This window comes from Simochromis diagramma, unplaced genomic scaffold (genome assembly GCF_900408965.1).
Source record: "Simochromis diagramma unplaced genomic scaffold, fSimDia1.1 OVJJ01000320.1, whole genome shotgun sequence".
Classification (NCBI taxonomy): domain Eukaryota; kingdom Metazoa; phylum Chordata; class Actinopteri; order Cichliformes; family Cichlidae; genus Simochromis; species Simochromis diagramma.
Genome location: NW_024386773.1, coordinates 520,800 through 544,575, shown reverse-complemented (window position 1 = coordinate 544,575; position 23,776 = coordinate 520,800). Strand labels below are relative to the sequence as shown.

The window sequence follows — 23,776 nt, the reverse complement described above, 5'->3', positions numbered from 1 at the left end:
AAAAAATTAATAAATAATGAAAATTTGAGAGGGGGCAAATGCTTTTTCACAGCACTGCACCTGTAAAAAAAAGAAGAAAAAAAAATACAAAAACGTAATAGATTTTTTGGTAATTCTTTACTAAACGCAGTGCACATTTGTCACGACATTCTTAAAATTGCTACAACAAGTAAATTTGTGCATAGACTTCCATACAGTGAAAGTGAACAGAGTGACAGAAGACAAACATTTTGTTTTAAAGGACAGAACAAAACAAAGATATAAAGGAATGACAAGAAACTTCCAGTTAAACACATGCAAAGAAATATTCATTCAAGGTTCCAGTCAACCAGGGTGACTTGGGCACTGTTCTCGCAGACATTCATAGTTCCATACAAATGTCCATACATCAGTCACACTCACAAATTGTCAGTGAAATTCAGAGTTGCACCCATCAGGGGTGTAAGAGAGGACGTGGCAGACTCGGAGCTTAGGTCAAGTGAAAATCCAAATACCTTACAGCAAGTATGTGTTTAACCCGAGGGTGAGAAGCATCATTATTATGGTGGGTTGTTGAGTGAAGGCAAAGGGGATTAAATGCATTATTTGAAATATTACCAATTTTGGTTTTCTGGAAAAATAACACAGCTGAGGTGCAGGATAATCCTACAGTAACCAAAAGCTAAAGACATTACTGTCTCATCTGCCAGTCGTCAATTCTCTCAACTCATTCTCTCAGGCACATCAGACTCTCCAGGTGTAAGGCACGTCTCATCTCTCGCATCATCTCACATGCACATTCGCGCTAGCGCTCTCTCTCTCTCGCTCTCATAGTCTCGCGCCCTGTCTCACACTCTCGTTCACCAAGAGGCGTTTAGAGTTGGATTCTCTGGGATCTTTGAATGCATCGATGGCCGGTCAACTTCTGGCGATCGTCCAGCCGAAAGGTGCACGCTAAAGCCCCTCTGAGCGTAGGCATCTCAGCCGGGCGTTGAGCCAGCCAGAGCCTCCTGCATTTTAGTGCGAGCCAACGCGTAGCGCTGCACGATCTGCTTGATATGTTCCTCCTCTTCACGCTGCAGAATCCGCAGGAAGTTCTTTAATTCGGGCATGGAGAAGGCATGCCACTGCAACCGAGAGCGAGAGAGAAGTTAAATTGGTATATCTGAAGGTGAACAATCCATACGTGTTGGATGTAGAGCTGTTCGTGTTTTACTCACATTGACTTCGCCAGTTTCGTTCTCTTTCAGCACAAAACTGAGGACTTTCTCATTCGGTCCAGCGCACAGACGCAGACGAAGGGGACGCTCGGTATCAGACAGCTTACGGATATAAACTGGAGGAGAAAGAAACCATTTAGCGATCACCAAACACATTAAATAAAAAAAGAAACGAAATCACGATTTAATGTTAAAGCAGAATACCTTGGTCGTGACGCTCGCTGCGCTCAAATAGAGCAAACTTGGCGGGATTGTCCACAACGGTGAACTTCTTCAACAAAGCCTCGATGACCTCACGAGCCGAAGTTCGAGAACTTATGTGCAAATGCTTGGACGCGTCCTTCGGCAGGTAGAAAGAGGTGCGCCGCTTCACTCCGCTGGCCCGCCTCCCGCCTGTGTCGTTGCCTCCTTTCTTTGGGGTGGGAACAGACACGGGTCGGGCCAGCTTGAACTGCACCTTTATGAAGCCGGTGTAGGACCCATCCTTGTTCTGTTAAAGGGAAAAAAAACAAATATTAAACTAAAAGATAAAAATGCTTTGGAGGGAAAAGCAGGGATTTGTTGTGAAGAATCACTGCTCACCATGTTCATGAACAGATTGCTGTTGATCTGAGCATTGTACTCCTTCACTTTTTGCTGGATGTCCACCACTGTCAGCTCCTGCTTACTCAATTCAATCTGTTCATCCTGGAAGGAACAGAAGAGTTACAGTCTTTAACCACCAGGTGTCAGTGCTCACCTCAAAAAAAAGCAGGGACAAGCCAGAGACCAGGACAAAACACTGATTAGCAGAGGAAAGGCCCTTTATATGATTGTGTCTTACAGCATTACAGGGATTTTCACGCTCAAAATGAGCCTTTGAGAGGGTGACTACACAAGACCATGTCCCCGTGACTACGTTTGTCCAGATATAGTGAGGAGTAAAAGTCTGTGGCCACTTACTCAAGAAAAATCTAAGACATTTTCTGCCTTTTTATTTTTTTCTGGACATTTGATAATTAAAACACATCTTAAGCTCAAGTGAATTAAACCCCATTTAAAAACAACTGGTTTAAAAATCACAGTTCTGTTGGTTTCCCTTTGGTGGTTGGCCAAAATCTTTTTGGTCAACGTGGAAAAAAAAATTATATGCAGGAAAAACCCTGCATTAGTGTTGAAAAAGCCCAGTGTTCATTTTTAGGGTGTTTTAACAAGGGAGGGAAAAAAAGTTGTAATGTCAGTCAAATTTGATTTAAACAAGTCTTCCGTGTTTTTTTTCTTCAGCAATACCGCTGAAACACGAGAGTAAAAGCTGGTTTTAACTGATGTTCTGCATTTCTAACAGCGAACACCAGTTGCATCAGACTTTCAACTTCCGGACAACGCAGCAAAAGAGGCGAACACAATGATGTCAGCTCTGTCCAATCCAGTTCAGTGGCTCTGATGCCTCCATGTAGGAGGGCTGATGGGAGAAGGGAGGGAGGAGGAAGAGGGAGGAAAAGGGAGGGGATTTGCAACTTGCAGCTGTTTGCAATGATGACTGTGGCCAACGGCTCTGCGCTGCATTCCTCAACTTGGTGTTCATGTAAAAATAGCCACCCCTCACAGGCTCTCACAAGCGGGAGAGACAATGCCCTCCTCTGTTTTGCAGGCACATCCTGTGAAGTCAGCTGCCTCAGCAACCGCAAACTCCCAGTCATGTTTCAGTCATGCACATTTGCCCCCCCAGCAGATGCAGGGCTGCCAGATTAAAAATCAGGTTTTCTTGTGTCTTCCAATTTACACTATAATTATTCATGGTAGGGGTTTTCTCAGGAGTAGTAGCCAATATTGTAGATGCAGGACTGCCAGTAAATGTGAGATTAAAAAACAAATGCGAATTCTTATAGGCTACCTTTTGCTTAATTATCTGCTGAACCACACACTGCCTAAGAAAGATTGTTAATTAGACATCCAGCATGTAAAGATCCATAGCTGCAAATGTCTAGGGAGATCCATGGGCCGTAGAGTTAATATGCAGCTGTTAAACAAATCAATAAAGTCAATATGTGGTGGGAGAAAATTATGCACAACTGTGCCTCTGCCGGCTGGCAAAGGGAGAGTCAAATATTTCTACAGTAAACTGCACCCACATCTCACAGGAAAGAAACCCGATACCCATGTGGGTGCGCGTATGACTAAAAGATAAGAAAATGAAGAAATCCAAAACACTCCATGACTCATGTGTGACTGAGAAATTAATGTGAACAACCTGAGAGTCAATGAATGGTGGGTGTTTGGCTGGAAACTTGAGTGCGTCACAGGTTCATCTGTGGGTCTGTGCTTGTTACAACAAGACACATATATACCGGTGTGTGTGTGTGTGTGTGTGTGTGTGTGTGTGTGTGTGTGTGTGTGTGTGATCTAGACGTAACGAGTGCTCATTTGCATTTTAAAAAGTTCACACAAGTCTTTAACCGGTTTACTTAAAACTAGAGGAACTCCACCCTTGAGCCTTGCAGGCTTGCCAACCATCTAGTCTGCTGGGGTTCCTTTGAGCAAAACAACTCATTCCCAGCAGCATCTACAAAGTAGGACGCCCAGCAACTCATCCCAGAAGTAAAAGAACACAAACACAACTCAATAACAGACCCAACACTGACAGCTAATAAGCAGAAATGGGGAAATAACGCGAGAATACAGTCCTGCTGCGAAACACCCACAGTTTCACTTCCCCTTTATTTTAAAGCTAATGATTTTTATGAAACCTATGTGTTTTTAAACTTGTAAAATTTCTCACCTGCTTAACTGCGGGACTGACAGTATCTTTTCGGATTTTGGGGAAGAAAGATGTCCGGGCGGTGAAGTACTGCTCGAACTCGGAGTCAGAGTCCGAGTCGCTGCAGTAGCCGCTGCTGGTGGAGCTGCCCCAGGTCATCTCAAAGGAGGGAGTTTTATCCGAGCTGCTAGCCGCGGTGGTCATGCTGACTACCGGCATATATCCAATAAGAGAGTCGGGAACCTTTAACTTTACTACGCTGTTACCCCGAATCGCTCTCGATTGAGCTTAATTGGAATTCACTGACTGAACTATGCCTTACAAAAAGTCCTAACAGGCAACAGTGCTAGCTTTTAACGATAATATTAAATAATCTCGCGCAGGACAAAATACCGCTAAAAAATGTCGACGACTATCAACAAGATCTCACGAATCTTCTCCTCAAACTCAGCCTACCAGCCACGTTTCCGCCGTACAAACTCTATGTGAAACAGGATGTGTGCAGGTCCCCGCCCTAGATGCCCCGCTTCCTTCCCCCGAAGAGGCCCCACCCAGGTCCGCTGAGTTTGGAAATACACAAACCGCTTCAGCCGGCAGTGATTGGACAGCACGGGAAATACCAAAGCCCTCTCCTCTCCTCAAAGCCCTGTTTCACCCGTCTTTCTGCCCTTTTTTCCCAGCGTGGGGGTGCTGCTGGTGGACCTTCTGTGTCCCCACGGACCGCTGACCCAGTCATGTGATGCTGGGGCTCGCTGCTAGCATTTTTTAACTTTTGCACTAAATACAAATATTAAAACTGTATTTACCATGCCAACCTAACGTATCTAACAGTTATGTAGCTTTATTATGTTTTTATGTCTCGTTATTCAGTGTTGATCAATAGAAAATTTAAATGGTGCTGTATTGATTATTTTACTTTCTTAGAAAAATGGGCTCCACAAGATGTAGATAAAAATATCCCATAACACTGGAGCCTACAACTCCCACAATGCAATTCATTATGCTACAGCCCTACAGCAAACTGATATTCCCAATGAGAAAAGTAAAGACCACCTCTGGTAGATTTTGTTTATATAAATACAAAATAAATATGGGGCTGATTACAAGTTTGTATACAGCAAAATGTGTTTACATTTATTCACGATTAAGGGACCATGTCAGCTGCACAAGGTCTAAAATAACAGGTGTACTAGTACACTTATTAGACATATACCCATTAAATGTAAAATTAAAAGGTGGTTCTTGTGAAAAATACTCTCATCATGGCTTTGAATGTCACAGACTTTTAATGACTTCTTTGAACTGTCCTTTTTCCCCCAGGGTGGGGATGTACCTTTAGTTACTTTAAAAAAACAAGAATTGGGAGAACGGGTTTGAATTATTCTGGGGGTTTTTTGCCAACATGAAAAAGATTTGCTTGACACAAAATAATAAAGAAGTCTGGGAAGGCAAATTGTAGATTTCAATAAGTTGTGAAGGTTTCATGAAAGCATTTCTAAATGACTTGTACTGTAATTAGTGTCACCACTTTACCAAGATCGGGAAGAAGAACCAAACTTTCACCCTCAGATGAAAGGAAATATAGTTTGGATGTTCATAAACAACCCAGGAAGCCTGAAGCCTGCCCTGGAAACTGCTTGAACACTAAGAAGATGCTTACCAATAAAGAAGCCCCTGCTCCAAAACTAATACCTTCAAGCTCGACTGAAATTTGCAGCTGCCCACACTGACAAGCCAAATGCATTCTGGAGAAAAGTCATATGGTCAGATGAGAAAAAGATTGAAATGTTGCCCTCAATAAGACTTATGTTTGAAGGAGTAAACAAAAACTGTCAAGCACGGTGGGAGTAGCATCATGTTCTGTGGCTGTTTTGCTGCAAGTGGTACTGGTATATTGCACAAAGTGGATAGAATAATGGAGAAGGAGGACTACCTAAATTAAATCAACAGCTGTACTGTTGAAACTTGTGCAGAATTAGTTGTTCTAGCAGGACAATAATCCCAAAGCTACATCACAGCTTGTTTTTCCAATGGAAAAAGCAGGCTAGCATTAAGCTTCTGGAATGGCCTTTTTAAAGCACCGACCTCAACCCCTTTGAAAATTTGCTTGAAAACACGTCTGTGCCAGGAAACCAACCAATTAAATGAAGTCGACCAAGAAGAGTGGTCAGACAGAATCATGCCAGAAGCTTGTTGATGGAAACCAAAAGCTTTGCATTAAGGTGCTAAGGAACATTTAATGAAATACTGGCTTAGTTGTATATGTACTTCTGAGCCCATGTGGATTAGAGAAAATCCAAAATTCAGACTTCTGCACCCAATTCTTTTTTTTTTAAAGGAATTAAAGATGTATGCTGTCCAATTGTTCCACCCTGGAAAAAAGAATTGTTCAAAGAAATAATCAAAAGACCAAAACTACCATCACATTCATGCCCACGATGAGTCTGTAAACTTCTGACCACAACTGTAAGTGCACAAATGCTAAATATGGGTCATTTAGGCCTGGTTGCTAGGAAACACATCATAACATCTGATATAGATAAAAGCTTACAGGGCTTGAGACATACCTGTGTTTCAACTTGGTAGCTCAATTTGACGATTTGTTGTATTATACCAAGATATGAGTTGGTGACTTCTAAAGAATTATTTCAGCTTTTGGGGTGTAATTATGTCAAGAAGGCTAGAAGTATAGCAGTTAGCTAAAAGAGATATGCCTGAACACAAAGGAAATGTAAGAAGTCACCATAAGAATCTTTCCTGTTTCTACTACCCATCCCCCACTAAAAGCATAAATAGACTCTGTCATGAGTATCCACTTCCTGCAAATCCATCTCATTTCGAACACAGACTTTCTGTCTCGTCCGTCAGTAGTTTGTCTAAACTCAAGTCGAGATAAGCCAAAGTAATTACCCCAAACCTCCCTTAACATAAAACTATACAGTTGTTCAAGCTATGAAACAATCCACATGATGAGCACATTAAAAGTCACATGAAAAAGCATGATCCTTAAATCACTTCATCCACCTTCTTAACCACTCGTCCAACTTAGGGTCACGGGGGTGCTGGAGCCTACCCAGCTGACACGGACTGGAAGGCAGTTCCTGTTTTAATAATGATACTACTGTTTCACAGTCACAGTTTCACCAAAATGCGTTTCACATTATTCACCGGTTGCTTATTCTGGGTATTTTCTTCCCCTCCCCTGATTTTAGTTAATATAGATATAATATGTTTTATTTTTTTGATGGCTGTTCAGAAAATACAAGCAATCTAAATATATTACAGTGAGCACTGAAATGTTGCAATGACATTTTCTCTCAAAAACGCAAATCAGTCTGAAAAAATAAAACCCCTAAATGAATGAAAAAGTATAGCTGTTGATACAGACAGATAACGTATGTGCCATACTGTAGCGAATCAGGACCAAATGCAATTTTTCTGGGGGGGGGGGGGGGGGGGGGGGTTGTTTAATCTTATTGTAAAATCTTGGGTTTCTGTAAAGCTGTAAAGCTAGACTAAAAGCAAAATCAGCTTTTAGTGTCAAAACAGTTTCTGGTCTCACATTAAGTAATTAGGGAAAAATGCAGCTCTGTGTTAGATTACTAATTAAAAGAGAAAAAAAAACTGCTCCAGCTGCAGCCCAGATTTTCAGTTCTTGTGTGCAGCAATGGAAAAACCTCCCAAACCAGCAGGGGAGGTGTTACTGTGAAATGACTAAAGATGAAAAGACTTATGTAAAAGTTTGTATATTCTGTGGCTAAATCTAGCTACCAAATAACTAAAATCAGACACGTTGACAAAATTGCTACAAAATAACCGTCATTCAAACTGCAGCACACGAGTTGTTTAATTTGTTTTTTTTGTCCAGCCTTTACAATTTCTGACAAAGTCTTATGAAAGTCTTGCCTCTGTTCACCTAAAACATCCATAGTTTTCACAGACAATATGTTATGTTATAAGGTATTAACATGTTATATGGAAATAACACTGAGAAGAACCTCAATTCAAGAGCAAGCAGCACAGTGATTCAAGTATTTCTGAACATCTCTTTTCATCTTTGTGCATTTAGAGATCAATAAGGAGAGGGTAAATATGATCAGATATGTATTAAAAGGAAATACACTGAAACCTGCTAATGTGAACTAATGAGTTTTCCGGTGCTAAACCCAGAAAACCTCCATACTGCTCTCAGATTAAGCCGACCAGGACTGATTCAAAAACAAAAATATTTGTGGTGCATCTGAAGTTAGTGGTGGCACACTGGTGTACAGGCATCTCAAGCAGTCAATATGACTGCAATAAACATACATTTATGTACTGGTTGTGCATGGCTATAGCACAGGTATGACTCGGTGTCATCTTTATTATTCAAATATTAACTAACAGTTCAAAATATTAACCTGAGCAGCCCACTCTTACTGAGCTAAGAGTGAAACATTTGAATGATAGTTTGCAGAGAGTATTATTGCAAAAATGTCAGTAGATATCTGTGATTTGTTTTTGGTTTTTAATGCTCTGAATTTGACTGTTATTTTCCTGGCAGCTAGTCATTTTGCTATTATACAAGGACTGCAAGTGTGCACACAAACGCTCAAATACCAACATGTTTTTTTAGCCATGCCTTGGTGTCGGCTTGCTCAAGTTTATGTTTGTATTTATATTCTTTTGATAAGTAACAGGCGCTTAATAAAGTGAATAATAACAGCTAACATGATAAAAAGATACCTGCTCTGCTGGATATCTACTGTACTAAGTTCCCACTTAATGGATTATACTACCATGGTACAAAAAAAAAGATTGTGATGGGATTTCTTCTACTATTGAATACAGCAGCCTAACTGGCCTTGAAAAACCCCATTAAAAACAGAATAAAAGATTTTCTCTGAACCCGTTAACTAATTCCTGGTACTTCATACTTATATGATAGGAAAATCTAAAAATAGTTTAGCTGCTTGTTCTGGGCTTACAGTTTATGTAAGAAGGAAAGTTTTCAGAGATTTCAAAAGTTAAGTACATTCTTATTGCTGGTATAGAAATTAAGAGGATAAAAAGCAGGCAGGTGTTGCTAATCAAATGAACTTAATAACTGATCATCAGCAAGATTGAGGACCTCTATAAAAGCAGATGTTTTGATAGTTTGCTGGTCTGAAGCATTCAGGTGTGTGTTAACATAATCCTACAATCTCTCCAGCAAATTCAACCCAGAGACAGAGCAATGCTCAGCAAAATAAAAAGTGTTCCAACCTCAGACTCTACAGGCCTCAGTTAGCATGTCAAATGCTAAAATTCATGACAGTACAATTTGAAAAATGGTCTTTGGACAGATGAGATCAACGTGGAAATGTTTGGCCACAATGCGTGCCTGGCGAAAATAGAACAACGCATATCAGCAGAAACACCTCATACCAGCTGTCAAGCATGGTTGTGGAGGAGTAATGATTTGTGCTTGTACAGCAGCCACAATACCTGGGCAGTCACTGAGTCAACCATGCACACCTAAATAATCTAGAGTCAAACGTGAGGCCATCCATCATCCGTATCACAACAGCAAATCTAAAACAGAATGGCTGAAAAGAGTCAAGATGCTCCAGTGGCCCAATCAAACGCTTGACTTCAACCTACTGAAATGCTGTGGTCTGATCTTCAGACAACTGTGCATAAACTAAAAAACCTCAACAGTGAGAAACATCGCTGAAGAGTGGGCCAAAATTCTCCCACATGTGTATGTGAGAGACTGATAAAGTCATACAGAAAATAATTGCGCAAGTTATTTCTGCTGAAGGTGGTTCCACAAGCTACTGAATCATGGGCTGTACTTTTTTTCACAGGAATCCATAAAGTACTATTCAATTCAATTTTATTTTATTTATGTAGCACTAAATCACAACAACAGTTGCCTCAAGGCCTATGCCTAATAGACAATGATTCTTATGAAAATTTGTTGCTGTAGTGTGTTCTGGTTTTTTTTCTTGAATGTTTCATATCCGCACATAGGTTTTACAACAGGCTTAAGTACTTTAAAAACTGACATTTCACTTTTGTGACTGACTAAACTAAGCCACATTTTACAAAAAGTGTTCAAGGTAACATTTTCTGTTCCTCTGCAGACAAGCTTCCCCTTTGAAAGACTTTACTTCCCCTGAGCAATGTTATATTTGAAATGTTTGTCCTGTCTGGAGTTTCAATGCTAACAGTAAATACAACTAAATCTGAAAGAGTGGTGCAACTTTCAGTTGATCGTGTGCAGTTAGTAAATGGGTGTGAACTGTGTGCATTTATTGTTATTGTTCCTGATTTCTTTCCTATCTAGTACAGTAACATGCAATCCAAAACAGGCAGTGCATTGCATAACATGCAGAGTGCAGAGGTCTTAAGAAATGATGTATGTTATGCGGTGTAAAGTTTGCGACATTGACGCTAGCATAAAAAGCAAGTGAAACCAACTAGCAACGCAGCTGATTAAGAACAAAGGTGGTAGTAAAGTAATAAAGGGGCGCCGTGTCAGCTGTCAGCTTCCTAATGCACAGCTCCTTACCACATTTGTGTCCGTTTCTATGGTGTACTCCACGACACATGTGGGGTCAGCCAAGGAGCCTCGTTCCCAGCTGCAGTCCAGTTGAATCAGGGCACGGCATCGGTAGTGACATGTGAATTTACAATCTGTAAATGAAGAAAGTCATAGAGTTTAGACTCATGTTGCCATACATGAGAATGTGCAAAATGAAAGTCATAATGTTGTGTAAGTGTGATTGCCTCTCCTCTGCTGGAGGGTAAAGGTTACTACAGTTTTTACCTGCAGTTATTCACTGTTTTTAGTAAAACAACGTTGTTTTGATTCCCTGCCTCCTCTGGTCTGCATGTTGGAATATCCTTAGGTAAGATACTGAGCCCTAAATTGCCCGGCTGCATTCACTGGAGTGTGAATCTTAGATTAAAAGTGCTTATGCATACAAACGTGTGTATGGGTGAATGCAGCAGTGCTTCAATAGTGTAGAAAAGCATTATGTAAGTACCAGACCATATAGTCATGTATATAAAATAAATTGCAAATACTTGAAGAAATATAAATAGCAATTCCAATCAGCTGAATGCAGCTGTGAAAACATATAGTCAGCTGGAAAGCTTATGTCTCTTTGCAAAGACTGTGACAATGTTTCCTGTTCAGGTTACAGTAAGGGACCCCTATTTCCCCACACTAAATGCTTTGTACAAACCACTGCTCTTTATTTAGCTGGGTTTCAGTTAATGAAACCTTTGCAAATGCACATATGAGTGTAGCTGAACCTCAGCCTAGACAATGACCGAACCCCTAAGTGTATGCAGGTTAGATACTGGGTAGATGTGAATAATTATAAAAATTGTACAGGCAACAATTCTCTTTATTTTTTCCAGAATGTTAACATAGAGAGCATTTATGTTTATTTAGTATGAAGCCTTGTTTAAGCCATCAGGCTGGAATGACTGTAATCTGGGCTTGCAGGTACGCTAGTGGTTGCCTCTTCCTCTGTGTTAGTAAATTTCCTCTTTCTGTCAGTACGCTCATTTCATGCAAATGCACCAAAGCATTGACACATGGACACACCCAGATGCACAAAAAGCATATGTAAGCCAACTCACTGACACACCGCAGGCTCTGCTTGTAAAGGCCCCAGATAAAGTCTCCACACAGGTCGCACCACGTGGGCTGAGCGTGGCTACAGGGTTGGAAGTCGTGGCCCTCTCCTTTCTCCTCTGTGAGCTGTGGGTCCTGGCTGCTGCTCAGGACTCTGATAATGCCCACACGACTCAGCAGGTCTGGGACCCTTCCCGGGCTGATCCTCAGGGCGTTGGTTCTCTCTAGGCGCGGAGGTGAGCACGGAGCGCGCGTCCCCGTCAGCTCTATCTGCTCTTTGGTCGACCTGAGGTCACGGAGCTCGATGAACTCCTCCCAAGACATTGTGTCACTCAGGGCCGGGTTTCCTCCATTTTATCACTAACTGACAAAAAACACAGACTCTGTATAATCAGAGTGCAACCTGAAATCATGAAGTTAGTGTTAATTCAGCTTAATGTACTAAGGTACCAAATATGAATGTACTTAGTAGTACTCTTAGTAGGACAGTTAGGTTAAACACATAAAGAGCATAATAATGTTATATATTGTCAAGGTGCATTCTGACTGTTTGGCACATTACACCATTAATAGTGCATTATAACTTAAAAATGGACAGTTTTTTATGCAAATCTCAAGTCTACAAATTGAGACGAATAAAAGTTTACAAGCAGTTAAATATAAACATAAAGCAGCAATATACAGTGGGAGAAACAATTAATTGACTGATTATTTTATTGATTAACTGATGAATTTGTAAGTTTGCTGGCTTGAAAAGAAATGAACAGTATCTAATTTTTATGGTAGTTTCATGTTGAAGGAGAGAGACAGAATACCAATCACAAATCCAGAAAAAAATCCCACATTGTATCAAGTCATGAAATTCATTGAGTAAGGTAAATATGTAATCTTCTACAACACACTCTGACTTCCATGGATTGGCTGTGTGTCCACGTGACAATTAATCGCTCAACCAATCAGTTAAACATACTCTTAATGTCATTACATGTATAAAGTTCACTTGTCTCCAGATAATCAGTTTCTTCTTTTATTCGAAACTCACTATCACCATAGGCAAGACCAAAGAGCTGTCCAAGGCTCTTTGGTCTGGAAAGGGCTAAAAGAACATCAGCAACAAGCAAGAAGCTTGACAAGAAGGTGACAACTTTCGGTCTGGAGTGCCATGCAAGATCTTACCTCATGTGAGGATGATCATGAGAAAGGTGCTCGATCAGCCCAAAACTACATGGGAAGAGCTTGTTAATAATCTGATGGCAGTAGGGACCAAAGTTGCTGAGAACACCATCAGCAACACTCTACACTGTAATGGACTGAAATCTTGCAGCACCCACAAAGTCCCCCTGCTCAAGAAGGTACATGTACATTTGAAGTTTGCCCAAAAACACCCAAGTGATTCAGAGAAGGTTTGGGAGAAAGTGCTGCGGTCAGATGAAACCTTAATGGAGCTCTTTGGCATCAAGTCGACCTGCTGTGTCTGGAGGAAGAGAAAGCATGGAGGTGGAAACATTATGCTTTGGGGTACAGGACGATTTCACTGCACTGAGGGGGCAAACAGCAGCCAGGAAACCTAAAGGATTTGGAGAGTTTCTGTAAAGAGGAGTGGGCCAAAATCCCTCCTGAGATATGTGTGTGTGGGAAGAAAACCTGGTGACCAAGTACAAGAAACGTCTCACACACTTACTGTGTTTGCCAACAAGGGTTTCTTCAACAAGTATTAAATGATGTGTTATTTGGGGATCAAATACTTATTTCACTGAATAACATGCAAATCACTTTTTTGGGGTTTATTTTGGGGGGATTTTTGGTTGACCTTCTGTCTTTCTCCATTAAAATGAAGCTACGGTGAAAAGACTTGACTAGACTAGACTTTTCATTTCTTCGTAAGGGAGCAAACTTACAAATTCAGCAGGGGATCAAATAATTATTTCTCCTACTGTATGTGGCATTGTTCTTTCCTACTACCTTTCAGTGTGGAAAAAACATATCTGTAACTGTAATCAAACTACTTTTTATTAGCTCTGTCACTTTGTAGTTGTTTCGGTACTGTGGTCTGTTGACGGTCAGCCACATCTCCTGACGCATTCAGGGAGGATGCGCGTCCACAAAATAATTCACACTCACGTAACTTCCAATCATTTTTCAAGTGGTTTAATTTGGTGTTTATTTTGAAATCCTGGGGGACCACCCTCCTTTCTTGTTTGTTTAAAAAGAAAATCATGGAAACGCCCCTGAGTACAAATACCTTAAAACTTTAATAAAATACAACGAAGATTTGTAGACTTGCACTAAGTAGTACTATTGCTTTCTACTTTAGTAATTTTCCCCCTCAAACCACTGTCATGTAGAATTAAGCCTAACAATAATACAAAAAGCTAAAGAATGACATGTGCCGTCAAATGTAGTTTAGTTTAGTAGCAGAAATACATCAGCTCCGTGTCCATGAAAAAAAAAAACACGCGGGGAGATCATTCAAAACCTAATTCCCAACACAGCTGCATATTAAACTAGTCACTCATAAACAGCGAAGTGAAACAAAATCCAGTGATTTTAAGTCTAACTCACCAAAACACGGGAGAAAACAGCCCCGTGGCTACCGCTTTGTCTCAAAAGTTCTTCCATCCGAGGTCGAAAAGAAAAAAAAAACTTTCCGCTGAAATGTCTTAAGGTTTCCAAATAACGGAGGTGTGCAGTCTCGGCTACATCTCTGGAAATAATCTCTCATCACCGGCCGCTTACAGCGAACGAAACCCCGGGCCCTCCTTTTCACGGCAGAGCCGGAGCACGTCTTTCAAGATGTTACCCATCTGTTCAAGTCGGACTGCGGCGCAGGAGGAAGCGGCCCATCATGAAAAAGAGAGAGTGAGATGAGACTGAGCTGCACCGACATCCGGAATGTTTTCAAACAGGGGGTGCTTCTGAGTCCCGAGCACAGCTGAGTGGGCGTGCAAAGTCCCCCTCCCCACTCCTAAAGCCACTATCTAAACGCATCACAGACCTGAGCTTCAAACTGGGTGGCTCTACCTAAAAGCAATAGGAAAATGGGTTATTGTGGTATTTTGCTTTGTACCTTCTCTGCATTGCATACAAAGGTCAAAACGTTGCTGTTGGTGAAAGAGAAGATGCAGCGCTTCCCTGGCACTTTGATGAAACAGGCAAACACAGATGCATACAGGTTTAAAACTTTATTGGAGTTTGATTACAACATCCTAAATTCTTGAATGGTGCATCAACAGTTTTAATGATAAAAGAAAAAAAGAGTCTGTGTATAAATGTGTCGGGCTACTAAGGAAACACACTGTTCTCTTTCTGTCATCAGCCAGAGAAAGAGCCGTTTGGTCTCCCTCAGCTGATGATCTTCTCGGTGGTCTCGATCATGAGCTGGCAGGCTTTCTTGTGTTTTGGCCAGTGCTTCACTTGACACTCTCTGAAAACATACATCAGCAAGATAATAACGCAGACATTTAGCACATTCTAAACAAAAATATGCATTTTGCATCCAATACTGAAGAAACACACCTCTGTGTACTCCATTTGTTTCTCAAATGTGTTTAAATTTGTTTCTCAGTGCCCCGGCGAGGCTTACGTCAACTTTATCAAAACCTTAGGAGCGATGCGTGAGAGGGGGAAAGTACTGAGCCGCTCTCACACGTGACCTTTTGATATTTTGAAAAGAGAAGCAGCACATTTGTTTTGTCTTACTTGTGGTAATCTGCAGGAATTATTCCCCTTCAGACACCTTTGCAGTACTGGAAGTACTTTGTGTGGTTTACGTGAGCATGCAGGAGGCAGCACACATGACACGCATTCACTACCAGTGGTAAATGGACTGGTTTTTATATGGTGCTTTTCTACTCTACCTGACAACTCAAAGTATTTTATACAACTTGCCACATTCACCCATTCACACAAACACTTTTTTTAGCTTTTCGAGGCTGGCTTCAAAAACAAAAAGTAAACGAAAAAAACGCAAAAAGTAAATTAGGACTCCAACCTCTAATCTATATAAGGTAACTGGCTTCTAACCTGGCTTCAAAAAATGAAAACGGTGGTGACCAAAAACTAAAACTAAAGCTGCAAAGTCCAAAACCAATGAGCTCATGGTGGTTAATGGCCATCTTTAATACTGTTAGTGACTCTCACATGTGCACTTCTGCAGGGAATCTTTGTAGCCTACAACGTAACCTATGCAAGTGGGCAACTTCATTGCTAGCATTTATGATTATTGTGTGTGGTGCATTATGTGTAATAACCATGTGGTCGTGTCCTGGTGTTTTGCATGTAGTGCTGACAGAGTCCTAGGAAGGTGCAGGACTTTCATGCATGTGTTAAAACAGCCCTGAGCTTTGCCTTCAGGCTCAGCTCAGAGTCTGTCAGTACCTGTGACAGTACCACTCTCCTCGGCAGCGAGAACATCTCTTTGTGGCCTCTCTCCCACAGGATCCACATTTTGGTTTCTCAGGAAGTAAACTCTCCATTACATCCAAGTTGTACGTCTGGGCCAGCCTAGTTAAAACAAGCGCTGATTATTCAGAGCGCCTGAGTCGTTTCTCTGTTCCTTCTCTAATCAGTCAGACCTGTGTTTTCAGTGTTACCTCTGGGCCTGTTGTCTCAAGTCACTTTCAGATGGGCTGAATGTTTCTTTGACTTGATACTTTGCTATTGCCTTCCACTTTCTAGAATTCTCACTGATAATGCGGTTCCACATTTCTGGGATCTATAAATAGAGTAGAGCCGAGTGTAAACGGACAGGCACATTGTTTAGGTACAGGGATAAGTGAACATTTGTGAGTGTGACTGCACCTGCTCCAAAATCAGCTCTTTTTTTGGAGGGGCTGGATCTGAAACAGCAAGATGAGCCAGGAAACGCTGCAGATCCACCAGATTTGGCAGCTGATCAACCAAGACATCAGTCAAGAAACCTCTGAGCTGTGGCACATGAATGACAACAAATACAGTGAAGCAAGAATAACAATGTATGAATCATCAGTTTACACAGACTGCATAAGAATAAAATGTGATTACAGGAGGATGCACATGGCTGGCTGGTTATGTAATTAATGGAGCAGGAAGAGGATGAGAAAGCTCATAATAGGAGGAAACATCTTGGTCAAAACAACCCTTGGAAACTGAATGTGTGCTCTAACAAGGGAGGAGATGAGATATGATGCTGGAGGACAATAACCCGGCACTCACACACTTGCCAAACACCAGATTACAGCTACTATCCAGCAGCCATTTGGACGGACGAGTTGATCCAATTTAATATCAGCACAGACAATGAATGACAACAACTCCGCATGATCAGTGCATCTAAAGTTATAATAAAACAATCATCCACTGTATACCTTCAGAAGCTGGCTCTTGTTGAAACTGTTGAAGTTGTATTTTCTCTGGAATTCTTCTTTTAGCAGCAGATTGTAAAGGGAAAGCCAGACCTGACCATCCAGTTTGTTCATTTTTAAATGATCCTCTACAGGTATCGTCTGCCACTTGCCATCAATGTGCTTTTGCACGTTACCTACAGTGGGAGACAATGAGTAGGTTATTGAATAGTAAGAAACTTTAGCAGGTGTGAAAGGTTAGCTTCCTGTTGCTTAACTTGGCTTGGGTAGCTTTTAGAAGCCTTTAAAGTTTTTTTGTTTGTTTTATGTTTTGTTTTGTTTTTTACCAGTGATGTAGATTAGTAGATCAACACCAATCTCATGTTTGAGGTGATACCTTCTCTGCAGCGACTCCAGGGGCAGTGGTCAATCAGCTGAACCAGTACACAAGGAAGGTTATGGGTGCACAGCATTCGATTGATAATGCTGATGCTGCAAAGAAACACATTCCTTTGGTCAGCTGCAGCGTGTTTCTCAGTGTAATACTGAGTATACTTCCACTAGAACATAACCAAGTGAATTCCAGGGCGCCATACCTGTCTGCGTGGTCTGTAATGTAGCGCAGCACTGACACGGCTTTCAGAGAGATTTCAAACTCCAAAGCTGCACTCTGCACCTGCAGCTCCTTCAAGAAACGAAACAAACCGTTCAAAAGTTTGCGACAGACTTCGGCGAATGTGTCAAACCAAAAACAAAACATACATTCTCACCTCTAGAGAGGATGTCTGTTTGTGTTGGTCATATGTCACAGCAACATCCTTAATCGCTTCACTCGCCAGCAGGGTGAGTTTTCGATGGCAGTAATCCACCAAGTCAAGAAGAGAGTCATCTGCTGCATCACATGAATCCTGCATAACAAGACACAACCGCTTGAACACTTGCCATAATGCTTAATTTACAATTTATGTTCTCAGAGAATGACAGTCCGTGCTTTTTTCTTTTTTCTTTTTTTTTTCTTTTTGCCTGTCCCGTTTGGCTCTTTTGCCATCAGAATTATTGTCTAAAGGCAAAGAAAGATGCCCAACGGATTTACTTTACCAAATTGACCATCCCAGCCTTGCCATAATGGTCCATTTGATTCACCTTTTATTGTTTATTTTATTTTCACTTGCTGAATACGGGACAGACTTGACTGGGGGAAAGAAGGGGAGAAAGAAAGAGGGAAAGAGAAACAGCTGAGAAGAGGGACAGGGGAGAAGGGCAAAAACCAAAAACCAACAGAATGAGCAGAAAAAAAAAAATAAATAAAAAAAAATGCATATATCGATCACCTGGATCACCTCTTGAGAAAGAAAAAAGAAAACAAGCAGAAGAGAACAAGAGTAATAGAATAAACAACATCACAATGATATATGGGAATATGACAGTAAATACTAAATATTAAACATTATTGTGCAGCACATAAGACCAACAGAACACAGTGTGCTTTGAGGTAGGAGCCAAAAAGGGTGTAGTTTGTGGGTGTGATCACCCGTGTGTACACCTGTGAGCATGGACGCGCTTGTTTTTTTTAAAAGGTTCCTTCATGTAATGATCTGCTAGAGGGTGTGGTGGGGCCACAGCCCCGTCCTCCAGGGCATGAAGCAGGTATGGAGGAGATCAAAACTCCAGACATCCAGAGGCCCCCAGAACACAAGAGACCAAGGAAGACTAACAGAGGGGCAGCCGTGCCACTGTCCCAGAAAGAGCTGAGGAGAGTCCCAGATGAGGGCTCACTCAGCAGCCGCGGAGCAGAAGCCAGGGGGAGTTGCAGTGACGCGCCCGTGAGCTCCGCCGGCAGCCAGCTGTGCCTGAGTGACCGAGCCCCAGGCCGAGAGGCCGGGGGCACCCCACCTCCGAAGTGGCCCGAGCGAGCCCCAGGCTCCAGGCCCCGATAAGCGGCCGCCAAGGAGTGAGCCGGTGTGTACCTGGACGCCCATCCCCAGACACAAAGAACCACCAACGCACCGATGTCTGAGGGAGTCCACCACTGGCAGGGGAAGTGGTGGTGGGGGGAGATAGGCCTCCAAACCTTGGAGGGCCTGAGATGTCCCCAGAGAGGTGGCGTCTGATACCCAACCTGACATATAGACACAGACATACAGGCACACACAGATACAAACATCCATTCCCACCCTCATGCTCTCATATGCACTTCTCATATGACAGTCCGTGCTTTCATGATGTGTGAAATGTTTTAAGATATGTAGGGATTATTTGAGTTCTTACTGACCTTGTGAAACATTATGGTTTCAAGTAGATTTATGATGGTGGCTTCATGGTGGATCTAAAAAGGAGTCATAACAGAACACATGAAACATGAGCAATGTGAGCTGCTCATTTAACATCTCATTTAACACTCACCACCATGTAAAGATGAAAAGTCTTCTCTGGATTGAAATCCTCCAGCTGGCATAAGATGGGAAACACTTTTTTCTTCCACACCTCAATAAGGATTATCTCATGGACCAGGATGTGTATCTGGAAAGGGAAAGGAATCACTCCCCTCTAAGCACTTCTTAGAAAATTGTAAAAGGGCTTGCGTAAAAGCTGACATTTTATTATTGTTTATATGCAGTTGTGGCAGTCACCTTTCCAAATGAAACCAGGAGGTCCTTGACAAACTCATCGTGCATGGCAGAGGCATTCAGTATTGCCTGCATGTTAAGTTTCTCAATATAATCATGCTGCTTGAACCATCTGCTAGCACACAAAGACAATGAAAAAGCATCAGTTCTAAAGGTCGGAATCACCAGACAACCAATGACATGATATTGTCACAATACTCATAATATTACATTAGTGTTATTCAATAAGATAAAGTTATGTTTTGCTGCTGAGATTGTCAACATACCAACACTGTCACCAAAATCTGCTCTATATGTTGCCATAAGATGGAATCAGTCTGTAGACAGTCTGCGACTGAATGGGGTCAAGTTAGCAATTGAATGCAATCAGTTACAGCAGCTAAGTGTGTAAATCATCGAAAATCACACCGAAATGCACAGAATTAGGGTATACTTATGGAGTGGCAGCAGGGAGTCCAATTTCTGTCCCCAGAGAGAAATTCAAACATGAGGAAGCTACCTCCAGATTTTATCAGGATGTAATGAGGAGCAAATCCAAAAGCAGGACACAGAATCTCTGTATGCAAAAGTAGCTTTATTGACTCATAAAATGTAAACAAAGGGTGCTGCAAAAAACTGGCAGGAAACCCCAAAACTAAAGACACAGAGGGAAAACCAAGTCATGAGATGGGAAACCAGGGAATCAAATGAAGACGGACAATCTGACCAAGACACAGGAGAAGAAAGAATAAACCAAAGCAGGAACTAAAACTAAGTAAAAATACAAGAATGCAAAAGCTAACACACAACAAAAATCCCAGCTAGCTCTAAAATAAGTCTGATTTAACTCTCAGTTCCTTTTAGTCAAGGCCCAGGGCCTTTATTATAATGAAGTATAACTTCTGATTTGAATATTCTTTACAGAGAATCTTATCTGTCTGGACCAGATCATCTCTCTCTTAAGTATTTAAAAGACACATATTATCAGGCTCTCTGCTTCAGTGCATTCAATTTCAAACAATGCTTGAGTAAAGTGCGTCAAATTACGCAAATTAGAGTGTCAGTTTTAGTTTGTGTAGATTTTAATCTATATTTCAAGAACTTGAAACATACACTGATTTCAAGGAGTCAAAACTAACAGTGTTCTTTGGCAGATGTTTCCTTTTTGACAACCAGTCAAAAACCAATAGATCACATAGATTAAAAGCTATTTTCAGGAGAAAAAAAAAGAGCTAATCATGCAAGTGAAGACGGTAATAATGTGGGTTAATAACAAAATCTATCAGAGACATATTAGGTTTATGTGGTTGAACATTCACAGGATGCAGATGTACATATTTCTCAATATAAACATCACAAGACGACTACATGGCCAGAACCTCACGGGGATTCACCACAACATGCAAATGACTGATAAGCCTCAAAAAAGGACCAGATTTGTCATCACAAAAAAAGGGAAAGAAACTAAAAGTAACCAACAGAAGTTGATGAACAAAGATCTGACAAAAAATCTCTATCTCTATCAAAATGACGCAAAGAGGAAGTGGAGAAAATAGAAACACGTCATGAGCTGTAGAGTCCTGAATGCATTTCTTTTTTATACTTGACCACACTGATAAGTTTCTTTATATGTGCAGATTTTGGGGAGACGCAGTCGACTTACACACATATTCACACAGCTAGACAGTGCTGTGATGTCAGGCAGCAGCTGCATGACCTCTGTTATGGTGCCATACACAGGCAGGCTGATAACCATGAAAAAGCCAAAAGAGGAAAAAGAAGGAAGTCAGACTGGGAAACTAAGGCAACTTTACTTGTGTCTGAAACGAAGCAGAAAACTAGGACAGAAGAGACATTCCTGTGTGTCTATTGAACCTGTAAAGGGTATTAATAATGTATTTTAATGTATTACATTAAATCCCAAAGTACAGTTAGGTCCATATATATTTGGATACTGACACAAGTTTTGTGTTTTTACTTGTTTGCTGAAACATATTCCAATTACAGCTATATAATGGAGTTTCAACCCCTTGAAACATGTGCCACCCTCTTTTTAAAGGGACCAAAACTAATTGGACAATTGACTCAAAGGCAATTTCATGGGCAGGTTTGGTCAATTCCCTCATTATGTCATTATCAATTAAGGAGATAAAGATTTAGAGTTGATTTGAGGTGTTGTGCTTGCATTTGGAAGATTTTGCTCTCCATGCAGGTGAAACAAGTGATCCTTAAGCTGCGAAAACAGAGGAAAAAAAAACATCTGAGAAATTGTTACGAGTTTAGAAGTGGCAAAATCTACAGTTAGGTCCCGAGAAAGAAAGAAAGCACTAGTGAACTCAGCAACAAAAAAAGACCTGGCCATCCATAGAAAACGGCAGTCCTGGGTGATAGCGGAACACTTTCTATGGTGAAGAGAAAACGTTTCACAACAACCAAGCAAGTGAACAACATTCTCCAGGAGGTAGGTGTATTAATATCCAAGTCTCCCGTAAGGAAAAGATTGCATTAAAAGTAAAGCCGCTGCAGTAAAGGCCTGGCGGAGCATTAAAAAGGAGAAATCCCAGCATCGGGGGGTGTCCATGAGTTCAAGACTTCAGGCTGTCATTGCCAGCAAAGGGTTTTTCAATATTAGAAATTAACATTTTATTTTCAGTTATTTAATTTGACCAATTACTTTTGAGCCCTTGAAATGAAGGGATTAAAATGCTTTAGTTTCTAACATTTTTAGCCAATCTTTTTGTTCAACCCACTGAATTAAAGCTGAAAGTCACTTCAACTTCATCTGAGCTATTTAATTTAAAATTCATTGTGTTAATGTACAGAACCAAAATTAGAAAAAAAAGTGTCTCTGTCCAAATATTTATGGACCTAAGTGTAGCAGATGGTTTCCTGCACATTATAAAAAAATTTTTTTAGCTCTTGATGTTTTTATTACCCAAATAATTGGTATATATATTGATGTGTTTATTTCACAAAGGAATGATATATTTGGTTGAATTAAAGAGAAGAGGGGGGAAGCTCTGGCTGCTGCACTTTCATATTCAATATGAATATCAGAAGGTCAGAGTTGTATTGTGATGGTTACTTCTCATTGACAAAAACTGATGGACAAAAGCATCACCAGAAATAAGTAAGTGTTTGAAATGTGAATTTCTTGGCTGAGGGCCCCCTCCAATGCTCAAACCTACAGTCTGCATGGGTTCGCGGCAAAAATGCAATCAGCGTTATTTAGTTATATATGATAGCAATATTATAACTACATCTGAATCTGACGTTTTGCTCAATTTCAGCTGTTTAATTTGCACCACTGAGTGCTTTGGGTTGATTTTTTTTTTAAATTTTATTTGTATAACAAAGCACATTAAGCTCCCTTATTTAGCATTTACAATCTGTACTGGCTAATGAGAAATAATCTAATATAGTCTCTATTTATTTATCACATTGTTTTTCTTTCTTTTTTCCCTTTTTTGTACGTTCCATCGTGTTTACAAGCTAATTTAACTCACGTGCAGAGTTAGTTGGTTCGTCTCACCTCTCTGAGCCCACTTCCTTGAGGGAGAAAGTTTCCAGACTCTGGATAAAGCCTTCCGCTTCAACGAGAAGAATCACTGATGTATCCATTATGTTGAGAAAAGATATTACGCAATAAAGAAATAAATGACTTGTCTAACTGGTGCTTGAGTAGACTTGTTCGTACTGTTAACGGTTCGAAGTTAGCAACACGAAGTGTTTCCGGTAGTTGTCATGGTTACGGAAAACCAAGGGAACGGTGCAGGTTTTTTTCCCGCCATAGAGGGGCAGCAGAACCTCAAACAAATACACAACATAATACACTTGTAAATTTCTGGCAAAACCTTAAGAAAATCAGTTATGTCAATAAAAATAATCCAAGGTGAGTTGTTGTGAAATATGACAGCATCAGCAAAGCGCCAGAAAACTTTTTCCTTGTGCAGACATCATATTAATTAAACTAAGTAAATTATAACTAAAGCAACATAAACAAAATATTCCTAAAGAGGGTCCTAGTAATATCAAGATACTAGACCTGCAGAAGCTAGTCTGCTCATAGGCTGAGGAGGATTTTATCCATTAAATGAACCATTACACTCTCACAATAGCCCAAGGTTCAATGTTCAAACTCAACCAGGATGGTAATAATAAAACTAAAATGAATGGATAACAAGAAAATGCTGAACACATAAACAAAAAAAAAGAATAAAAAGTAAAATACAAAACTATGATAACCAGCTTATTGTAAATTAACCTGATTACCAGCTTCACCCTGTTACAACTGGTTTCAA

General features: G+C 40.8%; 2 protein-coding genes across 7 annotated transcripts; both read right to left on the bottom strand.

Annotated features, from left to right (window-relative positions):
• Window positions 1-98: 98 nt before the first annotated feature.
• Window positions 99-14,346, bottom strand: LOC120714785 (ras association domain-containing protein 1-like). 4 transcript variants are annotated; one of them, XM_040001242.1, is made up of 7 exons: window positions 14,111-14,346; window positions 11,554-11,951; window positions 10,472-10,596; window positions 1,782-1,886; window positions 1,404-1,689; window positions 1,200-1,315; window positions 99-1,106 (listed from the first exon to the last, which is right to left on the bottom strand). In XM_040001242.1, exons 2-7 carry the CDS (start codon window positions 11,870-11,872, stop codon window positions 960-962), a joined length of 1,098 nt encoding a protein of 365 aa, XP_039857176.1. In that variant the 5' UTR covers window positions 11,873-11,951; window positions 14,111-14,346; the 3' UTR covers window positions 99-959. The 4 variants fall into 4 exon arrangements, with proteins under 4 accessions (XP_039857176.1, XP_039857187.1, XP_039857165.1 ...); XM_040001253.1 differs by having other exon boundaries at window positions 11,554-11,908; XM_040001231.1 differs by having other exon boundaries at window positions 11,554-11,912; window positions 14,111-14,345.
• A 187-nt stretch (window positions 14,347-14,533) lies between these two features.
• zmynd10 (zinc finger, MYND-type containing 10) lies at window positions 14,534-23,337 on the bottom strand. Of its 3 annotated transcripts, none has more exons than XM_040001173.1 (12): window positions 23,008-23,337; window positions 19,500-19,611; window positions 19,273-19,389; window positions 19,142-19,195; window positions 17,640-17,777; window positions 17,466-17,554; window positions 17,267-17,361; window positions 16,894-17,066; window positions 16,349-16,474; window positions 16,141-16,262; window positions 15,926-16,051; window positions 14,534-14,972 (listed from the first exon to the last, which is right to left on the bottom strand). In XM_040001173.1, exons 1-12 carry the CDS (start codon window positions 23,094-23,096, stop codon window positions 14,891-14,893), a joined length of 1,323 nt encoding a protein of 440 aa, XP_039857107.1. In that variant the 5' UTR covers window positions 23,097-23,337; the 3' UTR covers window positions 14,534-14,890. The 3 variants fall into 3 exon arrangements, with proteins under 3 accessions (XP_039857107.1, XP_039857118.1, XP_039857128.1); XM_040001184.1 differs by having other exon boundaries at window positions 19,500-19,608; window positions 23,008-23,303; XM_040001194.1 differs by lacking the exon at window positions 23,008-23,337 and adding an exon at window positions 19,763-19,780.
• Between the last annotated feature and the right edge of the window lie 439 nt (window positions 23,338-23,776).